The sequence below is a fragment of the Grampus griseus genome, assembly GCF_964374135.1.
Source record: "Grampus griseus genome assembly, chromosome: 16".
Lineage (NCBI taxonomy): Eukaryota > Metazoa > Chordata > Mammalia > Artiodactyla > Delphinidae > Grampus > Grampus griseus.
In genome coordinates, this window is record NC_139010.1 from 56,544,735 (window position 1) to 56,560,657 (window position 15,923).

The window sequence follows — 15,923 nt, forward strand, 5'->3', positions numbered from 1 at the left end:
GTTGCCATGGAGTTACTGAGATATGGCTCCTGAGTCTCTTTTCCTCTAGCAGAGGAAGGTACAGGTCCTCATTTCCCAAAATATTTTCATAACTCCTTTGACACCAACACCTGACTTGCACCTACACAGATGCAAAGCTATTTGTAATCATGTATCCCTTTTACTGTGAATATTTGTTGCAGAAATATTAGTGTTCTGTTATGAGATGCTCCCCCAATAGGGATTATACAGTTTTTGCAATAACTCCTTTCTAAAAGCCAAAAAAATTCTAAATTACAAAATCATCTCTCTCAAAGGTTTGGGGTAAGGAATGTGGACTGGCTTCTCTTTTTGGCCATAAGAGGGCAGCTCTGCTCTGTGTGTGCATCACTGCCCACTTGGAGCAATTTGAACTCTGGCTCCTTTAAGTGACGGATAACCAAGCAGATAGGATGGGTGTGACGGGAGCTGAATGCTAATGAACATACAGTAGGCTTCTTTTGAGCCAAAGTTAGAATAGTAGTCAAAAATCCTCACCTCAAGGGTTTTCAGTCTACAGGAAACCTCAGTAATGCAAAAGGCATGATTGGTGCAGCTGTCGAGCTGCCTCAGGATGGCTGCTCCACAGGGATGCAGAAGCCAGCTGAGGAGCTGGTGCCCACTACACTGACGGCAGACTCATCCGGCCTAGGGTCACGGCCCACTATGCGGGGCTGACTGTAATAGTCTCCCCTTCCAGAGCTGGCTAGGGGCCAAGAACCCTCTCTCCTCGTCTTGGACCAGGACTGCCTGTGGAGAGGCTTCCATCTCGCCTCCCAGTCTGACAGCCTCTGGTAAAGGAGGCCAGCCCTATTTTCTCCTTCCTTCCCTTCCTGCAGCGAGCCCAGTGCCTCACCCCCAGCTCCAGAGTGTCCATTCTGGATCTTCCCCTTCTGTGACAGACTCACAAAGCTCTTGATGCGAATGGTTTTATTTTGCCACTTAAACTATGGTTTCCTTGTGCTGGCCTGAAGGGGCAGGGGTGTGGGACAAGCTGCTGGACCACGGGTTACGGTAGTAGTAGGAGGGTCGGTAGCAGGAGTGATGAGATGCTGAGTCTGAGTGCCTGTCCTTGACTCCCAGGGGAATATCATGCAGCCCAGGTATAGTGTTAAACTGAGAAGGGCTGAGGCAGGAACGGTCACTGTTTCTCCTCAATCTGGTGAGGAATGGGTCCCATATAACAGCTTAGTGGAAGCCTCCGGGCGTGTTCTGACTCGAGCAGGCCAGTGGCAGCAGTGGGGCTGTCTGCCTCAGCTCTCTTCCTTCTTCGCTTCCCCAGACCCTTTGGCAAAAGTCCCTATGAATCCTGGGGAAGATAGAGCTGTTCCCAGCCCTTTCCCCGGATCAGTGTCTGATCTGATGAAGGTAGCCTGGGGGACCTGGCTTCCTCCAGTTCCGGCGGATCCTGGCATTGGTCCTCCTGGAGTTCAGATACTGCCCGCTGGAAGCCATCTCCGTGGCACTGCTCTGTGGGTCGGCCGGTGGAGCGCGGGGCTCTGTGATTCTGCAGGGAACAAGTGTGTTTTAAGCCAACATCAATAGGAAGGACAGTACAGGGACTGAAGAGATTTTGGTCATGGTGAACTATTAAAACACATTGTTCAGGGGGACTTCCCTGGTGGTCCAGTGGCTAAGACTCCACACTCCCAATGTAGGGGGTCTGGGTTCGATCCCTGGTCGGGGAACTAGATCCCACATGCCGCAACTAAAGGTCCCGCATGCCACAACTAAAAGATCCCACATGCTGCAACTAAGACCTGACGTAGCCAAATAAATAAATATTAAAAAACAAAACAAACATTGTTCAGGGCCAAATGAGACCAGGGCTCTGGTCTCATCTCTGGCCAAAGAGCTGCATGACAAGGCAAAGCTTTCAGACTGCTCTTCTGTAAAGAGAGTGGGGCTAGATCAGGGGGTGAGACACTCAGCATTTCTCCGTCTTCCTCATCCTGTACTCATGGCAGACATCATTAATCTGTCCTGATACAAGACCAGAGGGCAAGTATCCATCTCAAGATGATTTCAGTAGGGATTACTAATCAATTGGAACTAATACGAGCAATGAAGCTGATTTGCTGCCCCTGGACCTGATGATCTCAGAAGGCCTGCTCGGATCTGATATTCTGACTGTGGGCCCAGCGTGTAACCCATAGTGATTGGTTAGGCCATGTGGTTCAACTTGATCTCTTGGGGCTTGCTGTTCCTGAGCTGGCAGTGACCTAATAAGCAAAGAGGTGGAGGACTAGGGAAAGTTTAAGGTAAAGTTTCTCAACCGTTTTTAACCCTTGATGTCTCTACAGTACTCTCTTATGCTATTTTCTTAGTAATCCCACAGCCAAGGTTTTCACCAGGCTTACTTTTGAATGTTACCTGTTCAGCAATAGGTAAACAGGATTGTTTTTTCTTCCAGACCATAGTCCCTCGCACCTGGTGGAGAATCACTGCGAAATGAGGTGGCACTGAGAGGACCCAGGCACCCGTTCCCATGGGAGTAGGGTTAGGGTCATAGATGATTCCAGTAGTAAGAGCAACCTCTAAGTGTCAACCACATGGTAAGTAAGCGCTGTGTAGACCTCACAACAACCCCAGTGGTAGGTACTTAGAGGTGAGGCCAGGTGAGCAGCTCCAGGCCCCAGAGCCAGGAAAGGGTACAGTGGGCGTGTTAGTGCTCTCCTCCCCGCGGCCCTCCAGCCCCAGGGGCCTACCTGAGCCGGCTGCAGTGGTGTAGCGAGGGGCCCAGGGGCTTCTGCCGAGGGGGCCTCTTCCTGCGCAGCCTCTTCAAGGCCTCCGCCACATGGTGGTCCCCTGCACACTCCCAGACGACCTGCGCTCGTTCCTCGGCCAGCTGGTCCCCGCTGCGGTGAAACAGGCCCTGGATCTGCAGCAGCTCAGCGTCCTGGAAGATGTTGGCCGAGGCCTGCTTGCGGCCCCGGGCTTCTGTCGGGGCCTGCCCAGGGGGCGGCTCGCTCACCACAGAGGCGGGAGTACCCATCCTGGGTGCCGAGGAAGGAACAGGGAGGGAGGTCAGCAGCTCAGCAGGCCCTTCCCAAGCCCTGGGGTCCTGACTAACGCAAGGGCTTCTGGTGTTTCTATTCTCCAGGAGCCGAAGTGGAGGAAGTCTTGACTTAAAATCACTCTAATTTCCCAGAGCACCTTGGGGAAATAATAATGATGATGACAGTCAAACTATACTATAAAGTGCTTATGTGCCTGACGTATGTATTAAGGGTCACAGAAGGTGAGGATTGTTTATCTCCACTTTACAGATGAAGAAGCGCACCCCAGATGTTAAATGACTTTCTTGCAGGCACAAAGCCATGTGTAAGTGCAGAGCCAGAAGTAGAACCCAAGTCTGTCTGGCTGTGGAGTCCACGCAGACCCCAGGTCCTAGTGATAACGCCCGTAGCAGCGGCAGCTGAAACGTGTTAAGCACTTATGTATCACGCTTCACTGTAAGAGCTGTATTCACATAACATCGTTGAAATGTGAACACAACAGCCCTATGAGGAAGGTACTTTTTAACCTCCTCATGTCACAGATGAGGAAACTGAAGAACAATCCAGAATACTCTGATGCTGAGACCTAAGCTTCGTGGCACAGAAGTAGGAGAGGGGCTGTGGACCTGGGCTCCCCGGGTGGGAATCCGGCTTCTGGCCGCCTGCACCACTTACTGGCTGGGTGACCCTCCACACCTCATCTGCTTCCTGTGGAACTTAGCCATACTAGTACCTACTTCGTAGAGCTCCTGTGAGGACTGAGTGAAGACATATAAAGCATTAAGACCACTCATTTGCTTTTCCATCTACAACATTGAGAAGGGTCATCCCATTTTCTATTTTCAAGACCCTGGGGATGAACCTAGTCCATATAATTTAGTAAACACAGTATGAAATAGACCAATCATATCTAACCACAGTCCAGAGGACCACAGAGGCAAAGGTAGGGGCAGAAGAAGGGGTTACAGAGTTAGAATATCCTATCAGGGCAGAGGCAGAAATCGATACTAAGTTCAATAAAAGTTAGGCTCTGGTCAATGCCCCTGCCTCCTCACATGCAAGAAATGAAAATCGAATTACCTCAGTTCTAGATAGTTTTTGAATGATAAAGGGATAAGAGGCTCACCCACCTTATCCTTATCTTCACTACAGCCTGAAAAAGCTATGGCATTGGAAAATAGACTGGAGACCAGGAGACCAAGGACTTTGGCATTACACAGAATTGAGTTTGAATCCCAGCTCTGCCACCTTCCTGGCTGTGACCTTAGGCAAGTTACTCAACCTCTCTGAGCCTGTTTGCTTAACTGTAAAATGGGGCTAATAATCAATTCTCAGGATTACTGTGAGGATTAAATGGGTCTAGTGTGGTATCAGGTCCCCAATGGGAGCTAAATAAATGCAAATGCCCCTCTTCCTGGCCTCCTTGACTTTTTTACTTGGGTCAGGGGTGTAATGTAGACCCTCCTTTTCCTCTGAGCAGCCTGGCCTGAGCCAGCTGAAGGCCTGCCTGTGCTCCCTTCACCCTTCACAGTCCTGGGCCTAACAAGGAAGGCCTGGTTGCTAAGTCAGACCTCATTCCACAGCCAGCTATAGAGATACCTATCAAACAGCAACTGGCTTACAAAGGGGGAAATCAAATTTAAAATATATTTAAATTAAAAATGTACATGCTCACTGTAAAAAGTGCAAAAGAACAGAATCAGGGACTTCCCTGGTGGCGCAGTGGCTAAGCTTGCCAATGCAAAGGACACGTGTTCAAGCCCTGGTCCGGGAAGATCCCACATGCCGCGGAGCAACTAAACCTGTGAGCCACAACTACTGAAGCCCACGTGCCTAGAGCCTGTGTTGCACAACAAGAGAAGCCACCGCAATGAGAAGCCCGCGCACCGCAACGAAGAGCAGCCCCGGCTCTCTGCAACTAGAGAAAGCCCACGTGCAGCAACAAAGACCCAGCACAGCCAAAAAATAAATAAATAAAATAAATTTATTAAAAAAAAAACAGAATCATATAAATAAGAGCATCAGCAGTTTCCTATCCATCTTCAGCCCACCTGCCGAAGTAACCCTCACTCTCACCTGCTTTTTTTTTTTTTTTTTTTGCTGTAAGCGGGCCTCTCACTGCTGCGGCCTCTCCCGTTGCGGAGCACAGGCTCCGGACGCGCAGGCTCAGCGGCCATGGCTCACGGGCCCAGCCGCTCTGCGGCATGTGGGATCCTCCCGGACCGGGGCACGAACCCGTGTCCCCTGCATCGGCAGGCGGACTCTCAACCACTGCGCCACCAGGGAAGCCCTCACCTGCTTTTTATGCTCTTGAGAATTTGAGTCATCTCTCCTTCTCATTCAGACTCCTCAGATATGACTGTCCCCCTCCTTGCCCTGGCCATCCCTCCTCCTCATCCCAGTAGCCATCCTCCTTCCAGTAATTTCCACACTCACCCTGTTCCAGTTTCTAGGCCTTCTATCATAAGAATCCCACTCTCTTGAAAAGATTTAATAACTAAAATAAACCTTCAGAAGGCTGTCAGATAAATTAACTTCATAAAAATTGTGCTTTTTGGGGGACTTCCCTGGTGGTCCAGCGGTTAAGACTCTGCGCTTCCACTGCAGGGGCCGCGGGTTCGATCCCTGGTCAGGGAACTAAGATCTCGCATGCTGTGTGGCGTGGCCAAAAAAAAAAAGTTAAAAAAAATGTACTTGTTATCTGGAAAATGGGAATTTTAAAATCCACCTCGGCCACAGCAGTGAGAGGCCCGCGTACTGCAAAAAAAAAAAAAAATCTGCCTCTCCATAGGCACAGTTATGAGAATCCAGTTAAGACCTAATATGCGTGGTAATTAAACCCCCAGTGCTGGATGATATCAATATACTGTGACCAGACAACAACAGTCACCAAGTGACACTTTCAGGCTGATAAAGAGAAATTAAAGCTAACTATGGGGTGTTTATTCCGAATCAGCGACATGCGTGATATCATTTCATCCTCAAAACAGTTCTTAGGAATCAGGCACTGTTATCCTCATTGCCATTCAAAGGGGACTAAAGAGTAGCTGAAATACATATCTTTGGATCAGCGGAGGCCAGAACCTCATTTTAATGACTGCAGCCCGAGCTTTTAAACCACCAAGTTGCCCTCACAGTCAGGCAGCTCAAAGCACAGTTCTTCCCATCATTTCTGTGAGGACTGTTTCACTATTCTAATCTAATTCACAAAGGGGGTAAACTTGCCAGTGGAAAGGGAAGAACAGTGAATGTCCCACATACCAGGCAGGAGTGGGGTTGTGGAATTTATTTTAATCTTCACTAGCACCAGAGCTCTTTACCAGGTGACAGGCTGCCCCAGCCTTGAAGCCATGAACTTGTGGCACTCTGAAGAGGAAGATCCCCAGCCTCCACAAAAGAAATCTGGAACTGCAACCCGGCCCAGTGCACAGAGCACTGGCTGATGAGTCAGAGGACTAGGTTCGAGCCCTAGTTCTGCCACTCACGGGCTGAAAGGCCTCAGGCACTTCACATGGCCTCTGTGGGCCTGTTTCCCTCTTACATCTGAAAGAACAGATTGATGCTTGTGGTCTCCAAGGATGTGTGCTGGTGTTGAGTCAATGATTCCATGACAAGGCTAGGTCCGTAGGGAAGCAGAGATGGGTTTGCTTGTCTGCCAGGGCCCAGGAGCAACATGTGTGGACAGGTCTGGCTCATTAAGTGCCAGGGAACTTCCCCACCAGTAGCTTCCCTTTTCTGCCCTCCTCAGTCTTCCCTGGAGGCCAGACCCTGCTGTGCTGCTGTGGGCTGTGGGGTTAGGGTCTGGTAGAAGACAGAGAACTCACTGCTCTAAAGCATTCTAGTGACCTAGGCTCGCTATGGCCAAGCCTGGAGCAGACGAGCAGACTGATCTTGGTGGTGGGAGAAGGGGTGACAGTTCTTTTCTTAGACTCAGGCAATCTCACCCTCCCTTCAGAGAGAATGGCAATGGGATCAAGTAGCAGCGGCTGCCTCAGGGAGGATGTGGCTCGGAGCCTGACCTCCCAGATGGTCCAGCCACCTCTGCCAGGGCTGCAAGGCCCTGCAAGGCCCTGCCTCCTGCCTCTAGACTCCAGCGGCCAGTTATAGAGTTACAGTGAGTTACAAACACACCAACAAGGAACCATCTGGGAGAGTCTGAGCCTTCAGCCTCAACCACAGCCTCCATGAATCTCGAGAGGCCTTGGCACCTCCAGATTTTGAGGCCCCTCACTCCTGGCTCTGCCTCCCACTCTGGGATTCAGACAGCAGAGTGAGGCTGGGAATAAACATCAGTGGATTTCACGTAGGACTATCTGGTAAACTTTGAGAAAACTGAATGAGAACACTTTTATTATCAGAAAAAAATTTCCTGTCTTATTCAATGTGTTACTTTCCCACGAATTTCCTGGACAAGACCTGAATCCAGGGAAGTCCGTGTGTACTTGAACAATGGCAGTTTTTTAAACTGGGAAGTGAAACCACGGATCTATTAAAAGATTATAAATGGATCTTTCATTTCAGAGCTGACATAAAAAATAGGTATGGGTCTGTGAGCAAATGTGTAAAGACTAATTGTGAAATACTTCAATTTGATCCAAACTAGCTTAGAAACGAACTCCCAAAGTAAATATCAAATGTTGAAAATGAAGTTCAACTTGTTTTGAAACAGGCAATAAATGAACTGCAGGGCTCTTACAAAGAAATATATTTAAAAGGTGACTTGCCATGCACTGAATTTGCAGTACATAAATATGGTGCCCAACTGAATGTTCTTTGTAACGTATGAAGCTCAGTTCAGACAGCCATTCTCTCTGTAGTCTCAGGGAGGTACAGGCAACTATGACAGGCACAACACACTTGTATGACCTGGGCAGCAACTGGGCCCTCGCTCTCCCCCTTAGATAATGCTGGTGATGGTAATAATCTGTAATCAGAGGCCAAGGGCCTCTTTAGAAAAAGAACTGGAGGCTCTGGCCCAAGGCCCAAATCAACACCTGTGGTCTTGGCCTGCTTCCCTGCACCGACATGCCACTGGACAGCAGCCAAAATCAGTGGCTCTTTCAAGCAGGAGGCTCAGTCCAAATGGCCTTGTGGGCCTAGCTCAACCAGGAGAGAACTGGACACAGGCTGGTCTCCAATTCTGTGTCCCAGGAGGTAAAGAAAGGAAATGGACCCTTCCCCCAGATCAAGTCTCAGATATGACCTGGAAGTAAACTCCTGCTAGATCTAGGAATAACTCTTTTCAAGAGTTCAAGAACCCTGAATTCTGGCTCTGCCTCTGATAACTGGGTACCTTGGCAGGCCTCGGTTTTCCCCTGCCTCAATTTGCACATCATCAAAATGGTGAGAATAAATAACCCTTAGGGGATAGGGAGATAAAATATGCCAAAGCATCTATGCCAGTACATTACATCGTGAATGAATGATGCAAAGGAGAGAGGCTGTTTAACCACCAGGGACTATAGAATCATTGCCATTTTCATCCTCACTACTGTCATGAAACTCCCTCAAAAGGGACCTTCACTCTTGGGAGAAGAGAGTAAAGGGAGATGGATTCATCTGTGGACTTTTAAATCATCGCTGCCACTGAGGCATCTTGCTCCCTGTCAAGTGCAGAACAGCACTTTCTGAGGAGTAATATCTTTAATCCTCACAACACCCCTATGAGGAGGCACTATTATTGTTACACCCATTTTACAGATGAGAAAGCTGTGCCCACAAAGGTTAAGTAACTTCCCAAAGTCACACAGGTGGTAGGTGACGAGGCTGGGATCGTGGGCACGCTCTCAACCACTGCTATTTTTGTTCCTGCCGGATGGCTGACGAGGTCTTCTGGGGGAAGAAGGACCCAGGAGGCTCTGAAACGGCCTATCTGCTTCTGCGGGTTTTGGAAGGCGCAGGGATCGAAAGTCAGGTCTCCCAAGCCAGCCTCTGTGCCCTCGACACTCCACCGCCCCGCGGGGAGTTAGAGCGATTACTCACCACGCTGAAGGGCAGAGCCGACAGACCTCAAATCGGGATGGGGTCAGCTAAGATGCACCCACCCCAACCCCTTGCACGGCTTTCGAAAGGGCGGGCTTCCTGCCTCGACGGTGCTTACAGGGACCGGACGGCGCTCATCAACAGGACAAGACCTTGGGAGGGGGTATCCCGGTCGAGGTCACACGGCGATATCCCCAGCACGGGTCCGCCCCCGGGCTCAGACGTGGCCGCTTCGCACAACGACGGGCTCTAAGTGGGCCTGGGAATTCGGGTCCCGGCGACAACCCTGCTCTGACGGCCCGCCCACTCGCTTCCACCGCAGCTCAAGCCAGGCTGCCGAACCTACGTACCTGGCCGCCTGAGGCGGGCCACCTCGGTCACAGCCGCCGTGCCCCAGAGAAAGCGCTCCCTGGCTCGGGAACAGCCAATCCTTTGCCGAGCTTTGGTGTGAGCGCCCCGCGAGCCTTCCAAAATCGAACGCGGAGACTCCGTGAGCCAATCGGCGGCGGCAGAGGGGTGAGGGGCGTGTCCCGCCTAGCCCCCTTCTCTCCCAAGGCCTCGAAATCCGAGTGCGAAGAAGCCCCAGGTCCAATCAGCGGCGGAGCAGCAGAGAGGGGCGTGTCCTCCCGGGCCCTTTCCCTCCGCCCCAGGCGGCCCTCGCTCAGCGCGCGGAGGTGCCCCCTTCATTGACGTCAGTCCTCAGGAAGAGCGCGGTTTTGCTGGCTCGGGAGCGGGGGCGGGGCCGCATTCCTGCCCCGGGGTGCGGCGACGGCTGGCCGCGCTGGTTACACGTGACGGATGCCCCCCTCCCCTGGGCCCGAGGCCTTTGCGCGCGGCGCCGAGTTCCTTGCAGCATGTGGCCCTCTGCAAATAAATAGACTTGCAGCTCCTTAAACTCAACTCCCAGACCACTTGTCTTCTGGCTGCAGCTTTGCGGGAGAGGAAGGGACAGTCAGTGCGGTGGTAAGACCTTTGGTTTCAAAGCCAGAATGTCTTGGGTTCGAATCTTGAATCAGCTGTGCAATCTCGGGCCAACCTCCTAATGAGACACTATTAAAAAGGTTTCATTCATTCCTTCGACAATGGTCCATTAGGGACTCACCCTGTCCGAGTTCCTTGACCAGCAGCGAACTGGAGACACCTTTAATAAGCCTTGCCCTGGGGGAATTTACAGCTTAGTAAGGGAGGCAGACATTTAAAAACTTAAAACATTTAGTTGTGATTACAATTATGATAAACATGAAGGAACCTAAGCTCCCTCGGGGAGGTCCTAGAAGGCAGAAGTAACATTTCAGTTGAGTTGTGAAGGAGGAGTTGAAATTAATCAAATGCAGAGGAATGGGTCTGGGCAGAGAGAAAGCCACATGCTAAGGCCAGGAGGCAGCTTGACTCAGGAGGACTTGAAATGAGGCCTGGAGTAAGGTTAGCAAGGGAGAGAGAGGTGGGGAAGCAGAAGGCAGAGGCAGGTAGTGAAGAAGTTTCCATTTGGTCCTCTGAGGGGAATAGCATTGTATGTGTTTATTTAATAGATTCGTTATAGCACTTACTATGTGCCAGTAATGCCAGTGAGCACTTTACAAATAGTAGCTCATTTCATCCTCATGACAAATTTGTGTTTTTAGAAATTCACTTTGGTTGCAGCTTGAAACGTAGGGGGACAGGAGTGGATGCCGGGTGTCCAGTAGGCCCTTGATAGTGCTTGTTTGCTTCGTTGGAAGATGAGTTGTTTGTGCACTGGGTCAAAAATGGTCACAAAGGGCACCTGGGAATAGGCAGCTGAGTCTCCCTGACTTCTTTTTCACTTCAAAGCTGACCTTTGTAGTCATTTGAGTTCTCTTCTGTAAAAGTTCCCAGGGGGGAAGAGTAACAGCCAGCACACTGGGATTGTGGGTCCCTTTTGGCAAGGTGGAGGGTATGTTTGGGAGCTGTTCTTCCTCATCCCACGGTCTCTAATTCCTCTCTGTGTCCTGCACAAAAACAGTTATCAGCAAGTGCTTTATTGTAGCTTAAAGGGTTTTAACAGTGGCTTCTCTTTGCTTTCCTGAAGCCCTGTGGAAATATTGAAAAGAAAGAAGAAATCAGCAATGTTCATCTCCAATAGAAAGTATTGCTGCAAAGCCTTTCATCCAACTGCTTGGCTAAGGAGAGTACTGTGCAGGCAGTTAAACCAGGAATCTGGGCTTCTGAACTAGGAACTCCTTCTACTCCATTCCCCACAACAGGAAAGCCAAACTCTTGGCATATCAGTGCTTGGAGAGGCTAAGAATTCTGATGCCATGAGCTCTGCTGAGCATATCAGTGTAGGAATTGGGGACTTGTGGCTTCTGGGTCAGATGTGACTAAGGCTGGGTAGAGAATATCTGGTGCCTCCAGACATCTTTGCAGGCATGTGACCATTGTGTGCTTACCACAGAATGGAACCATTTCTATTGCTACAGCTTTGTGATTCAATATTTCTGATGAGAAGATGAGGCACTTCCGTGAGGCCATGCAAGAGTGGAGGATCTGGGATTCACTCCCCAACAGGGCCCTGTTTAGTGAAGGCCTACCCTGGGGAATGGAGCCCTGGGGTAATTCAGGCCAAGACCTGGCTTTACCAGGGATCAGATTAAGGTGAAGCAAGGGGAACACTCCTTGGGTGCAATATTTGAGGGGGCAACAAAAAACTCCATAATTAGGATAAATATTTTAATGTAATATCTTTAAAAATCAAAATAATGCAAAATATCCATGATGAACAAAGTATTGACATTTAACATAAAGACAGGCTGTTGTTTGTTTTATGACACTATCATTTTGCAATGGGAACAGTCATTTCCAATCAGCCCGCGGTTCCCAGGAAGGCCGCCATTGTGTCTCCTGCCAATTGGCTTTGTGAGTGTTGACAATATTGTGCGAACAGATTGGGCAACACAGGGCTTTATATATGGTTGTGTTTTTTGATCGTAGAGATTTTATCCACTTTTTCCATTTGGTTCAAAATATGGAAGGATGTTTTGATAAGTGCACATAGGGGCACACATTTTTCCTTTCGCCTTAGGTTCCAATATGGCTCAGCAAGGTGCTAGTTTTTAGGGGAGTAGAGTCTAGGAAAGGGGTTCTAGCTGTTTAACCTTAGGCAAATAACTTAACCTCTCTGCTTCTCTATTTTCTCATCTATAAAATGGGAATAATCATACCCACCTCTGAGCGTTGCTGTGAGAATGAAGTAAGGTGCTATAGGCACAGTGCATAATATAAACCTTGCTACAGGCACTAAAGCAGCATTCGACTCCTTCCCTCTCTATGCTGCAGGAATTGTTCAAGCAGCTGGACAGTCACAAATGATCCCCCAGTGGGGCTGAGACTTGTTCCCATGGGTTTGTTGTTGCTGAATGTTCTGTTCTGGGGAGAACAGAGAGAATTTCCACACTCACTTGACAAGCAACAGTGGGACTCTTGAGTCAACTCTGTTTTTCTTGATAAATGACCTGATCATTCTAGACTTTTTAAAAAGCATCCTTCTGCTTAGGACGTTACAAAAAGCAACTTACAACAACCCTCTTCTGTGAACTTACAAACTGAACAGGCTGAAAACAACAAAGTCCTACAGGCAAATGGTGCATTATAGAAACATTAAAAAAAATACACCGTTCAGGGGCTTCCCTGGTGGCACAGTGGTTAAGAATCCGCCTGCCAATGCAGAGGACACGGGTTCGAGCTCTGGTCCGGGAAGATTACACATTGCCACCGAGCAACTAAGTGCGCCACAACTACTGAGCCTGCGTGCCACAATTAATGATTTGGGTCAAGTGCCAGCTCAGGGCTTGGGACATAAAAGGTGTTAAACCACTGTGAGTTGAGTCTATATATACAGTATGTTTACAGTAGCCCAGAGACTGAGAACAGAATAGAATCTGACTGTGAACAGTAAGAGCTGATCGTGGGATCTCAGAGTGGGCTACACCTTCCTCCTTATTACGGGTTGCCTCCCCCTCTGGGCATATCGAATGTCATTGCATTGGGGCTCACAGTATCTATCTAGTGTCACTACTTGTTCCCTAGACAAGCTAGCCCCGTTTTTGCTCACACTGTTCCCTCTGCCTAGAACACCTGTCAGGGGCTGGGATTTACCCCATTTATAAGCTAAAAAGCTAGCCTGCTGTCGTTTCATAAATGCTGGCAGAAGACACAGGATTCCTGAGTCAGAGACAAAGGATTGACCGCTGTTGGCACAGCAAGCAGCATTAGCACCATTGTTACACATCTTTCCCTTGTTCTCAAGTTTCACGGGGGCACTACAGAGGGACCCAGGTGGATGTTACACATGCAGCGGGTTTGCGTCACAGCTGCGGAGCTCTGAGCTTGGAAAACCCACCACAGTCCCCTCCTACCTCACCACTTTTATCGTAAGCAATAAGTGAGTCTGCTCTGTGTCTGGGAGAAGATGTTCCCTCATCCCTCAAAGTTGCTGGCTGCAAACACAACACTGAGAAAAGGTTGTGGAAAGAGCTGTCATGGCCTTGCATTCTTGGCATACTCAGTGATAGCATCCAGGGATGCTCAGGACCTGCCTGATGGGAGGCTGCCTCGTCCAAGACACCTATCCCCCACCTCTGCTTGTCAAAACTCTATCCATCCTCAAATGACACTTGTTTTTGAATCTTTCCTCAGCCCTCCCATCACGATACTCTTTCCCTTTTGTATTTTCCTTATAATTCTCATCCATGCCTCTTTTTTGTGTCCATTTGTGTCCACATCTGTCCCTCCCCTACCAGCAGAGTGCAAACACTTTGAGGGCAAGCATTGGTCCTCTTCATTCCTGCACTCCACACCCAGATTGTTTGCATCCAGCAGGTGTTTAGACCATACTTGTTGAGTTGGAGGTATCAAGATCTTTGTGCATGGTTATGCTTTTGCAGAGTCTGTGGACCGTCTTTTGGAATGTCTTCAAGATTCCAGAGGCTAAAAATATCTCCTGAAAGCCGCCAAAGGCGCTTCCTTATAAGGAGTAGGATTTACCTTGTGAAGCCAAAAGTTTGTGTCCACCAGGTGGCGCCCCACCCCAACTCTCCTGATGCCTTTTTAATTATTTATTTATTCTTTAGTTTTTATTTATTTTTGGCTGCGTTGGGCTTTCGTTGCTGCACGGGCTTTCTCTAGTTGCGGCAAGCGGGGGCTACCCTTTGTTGAGGTGTGTGGGCTTCTCATTGCGGTGGCTTCTTTTGCTGCAGAGCACGGGCTCTAGGCGTGCGGGCTTCAGTAGTTGTGGTGCATGGGCTCAGTAGTTGTGACTCGTGGGCTCTAGAGCGCAGGCTCAGTAGTTGTGGCGCACAGGCTTAGTTGCTCATGGCATGTGGGATCTTCCCAGATCAGGGCTCGAACCCGTGTCCCCTGTGTTGGCAGGCAGATTCTTAACCACTGTGCCACCAGGGAAGCCCCAGATGCCTTTTTAGAAGAGGGAAGGATTCTCTTGTCTGCCTCTAAATGTTTGTTGGCTTAGGTCCCCCACTTACAGAGGCAGTTCGTGTGGTTGTCATAATTCTCTGTCATCAGTGCAGCACCAGATTCAGTGCCCAGCTGCACAGCCTAGCTCCAACCACACTCGAGACTGGCACCCTGAAGACATTGAGGATGTCTCTCCAGGGGTTGCTCAGGGTTGCTGAAGGAACAGCCCTGAAACTGGGATCGGAAGACCTAGGTTTGAGTCCCCACACTGACACTTAGTAGCTGTGTTTCTTTGGGCAAGTCATGTAACCTTTCTGGGTCCCTGTGGCAGTAGCTGAGAATTAAATATGTGAAAGTATATAAAAGCATATTGAATGTGGACCTGGAGTCAGCCACACCCAGGCTGCTATTTAAACTGTCACTCATCAGCTCTGTGAGCATGGTCCACTTCCTTACCTCTCTAAGCCTTGGTTTCCCCATCAGTGAATCAGAGTTAATACCAGTTATTTTAAAGAGCTGGTATAAGGATTAGGTAGAACAATAAAGTGCTCACTTTATATAAAGTGTATAGTAAGCATTCAGTTCATAATAATCACATATATATTATGTATCCCTAGCCCCTCAGATGGTGCTTAGCACTTACTAGGTTCTTAATATCTATTTGCTGAATGAAAAGATTTCACAGATGAGGAAACTGAGGTACAGACCCCCCCAGGTCCCAGCACCAGGGAGTGGTAAAGCAGTGAGAAGTAGCCAGGCAGTCTGTCTCCAGGGTTTACACCCTGAGCCTTTATGCCATGCTGTCTTACCAAAAAATGCGGGTGGTATACACCACCATTTGTTCACTTAAAATATGCATTCAGGTACCCGTAGGTGGGGCTGAGTTGGCAGTGGGAGGCATTAGCTCCCTGAGAAGCCACGTAGTTTTTCTCCCTCAAGGGGAGCCAGGGGCCAGCTGCCTCATCCCATTACCAAGAGACGAGAAACGAGCTCTGTGGGGTAGGATAAGCTGGGGGTCTGATGCATGTACAGTCCCCAGGACAAGAGGGGTCCTCTCACTTCCACTGCTGTTCCTGCAGCCACCCAGTCTTCCACTCCACAGACATTTACTGAGTCTCTTACGTGCCAGGCACAGGAAAAGATGGATAAGACTTGATAACCAATGGTTATGATGTAGCTGACTCAGCTACTACAGAGGGAACATCCAAGGGGGGCCTAGAAGAGCCAGCAATCAACAGCCTGGGAGGCTAAACCAAGGGGGGGAATATTTAAACTGGGCATTGAAGGATAAGTAGGAATTTGCCAGACAAATGGGGTCTGGGAATGAAGGGCATTCTGAGACTCTTTGGGAACCTTAAGAGGTTTGGTGGGGTTGGCATGCTGGGTGCAAGCATGGGTAAGAAAAGGAAGTGGAAAACCAGGAAATTGGAAGTCGGTTGGGGCCAGATTGTGAAACATCCCCATAGAAGAGATAGAACCCTATTCTGTGGTCAGTAG

General features: G+C 49.3%; 1 protein-coding gene across 3 annotated transcripts; it reads right to left on the reverse strand.

The window, feature by feature from the left end:
* Nucleotides 1-933: 933 nt before the first annotated feature.
* AVPI1 (arginine vasopressin induced 1) lies at nucleotides 934-9,602 on the reverse strand. 3 transcript variants are annotated; one of them, XM_082674013.1, is made up of 3 exons: nucleotides 9,350-9,602; nucleotides 2,727-3,014; nucleotides 934-1,525 (listed from the first exon to the last, which is right to left on the reverse strand). In XM_082674013.1, the coding sequence occupies exons 2-3, from the start codon at nucleotides 3,011-3,013 to the stop codon at nucleotides 1,366-1,368; spliced, it is 447 nt and encodes a 148-aa protein (XP_082530139.1). In that variant the 5' UTR covers nucleotide 3,014; nucleotides 9,350-9,602; the 3' UTR covers nucleotides 934-1,365. The 3 variants fall into 3 exon arrangements, with proteins under 3 accessions (XP_082530139.1, XP_082530138.1, XP_082530140.1); XM_082674012.1 differs by lacking the exon at nucleotides 9,350-9,602 and adding an exon at nucleotides 9,118-9,341; XM_082674014.1 differs by lacking the exon at nucleotides 9,350-9,602 and adding an exon at nucleotides 9,000-9,093.
* Nucleotides 9,603-15,923: the final 6,321 nt, after the last annotated feature.

Bases quoted from the DNA above. Each gene is read 5' to 3' on its own strand.
- AVPI1 (XM_082674012.1), bottom strand. From the start codon at position 9,137: ATGAGCGCCGTCCGGTCCCT. The intron at 3,015-9,117 runs GTAAGCACCGTC...CTCGGCACCCAG, and splicing joins ATGAGCGCCGTCCGGTCCCT to GATGGGTACTCCCGCCTCTG. The intron at 1,526-2,726 runs GTAGGCCCCTGG...TGTTCCCTGCAG, and splicing joins CACCACTGCAGCCGGCTCAG to AATCACAGAGCCCCGCGCTC.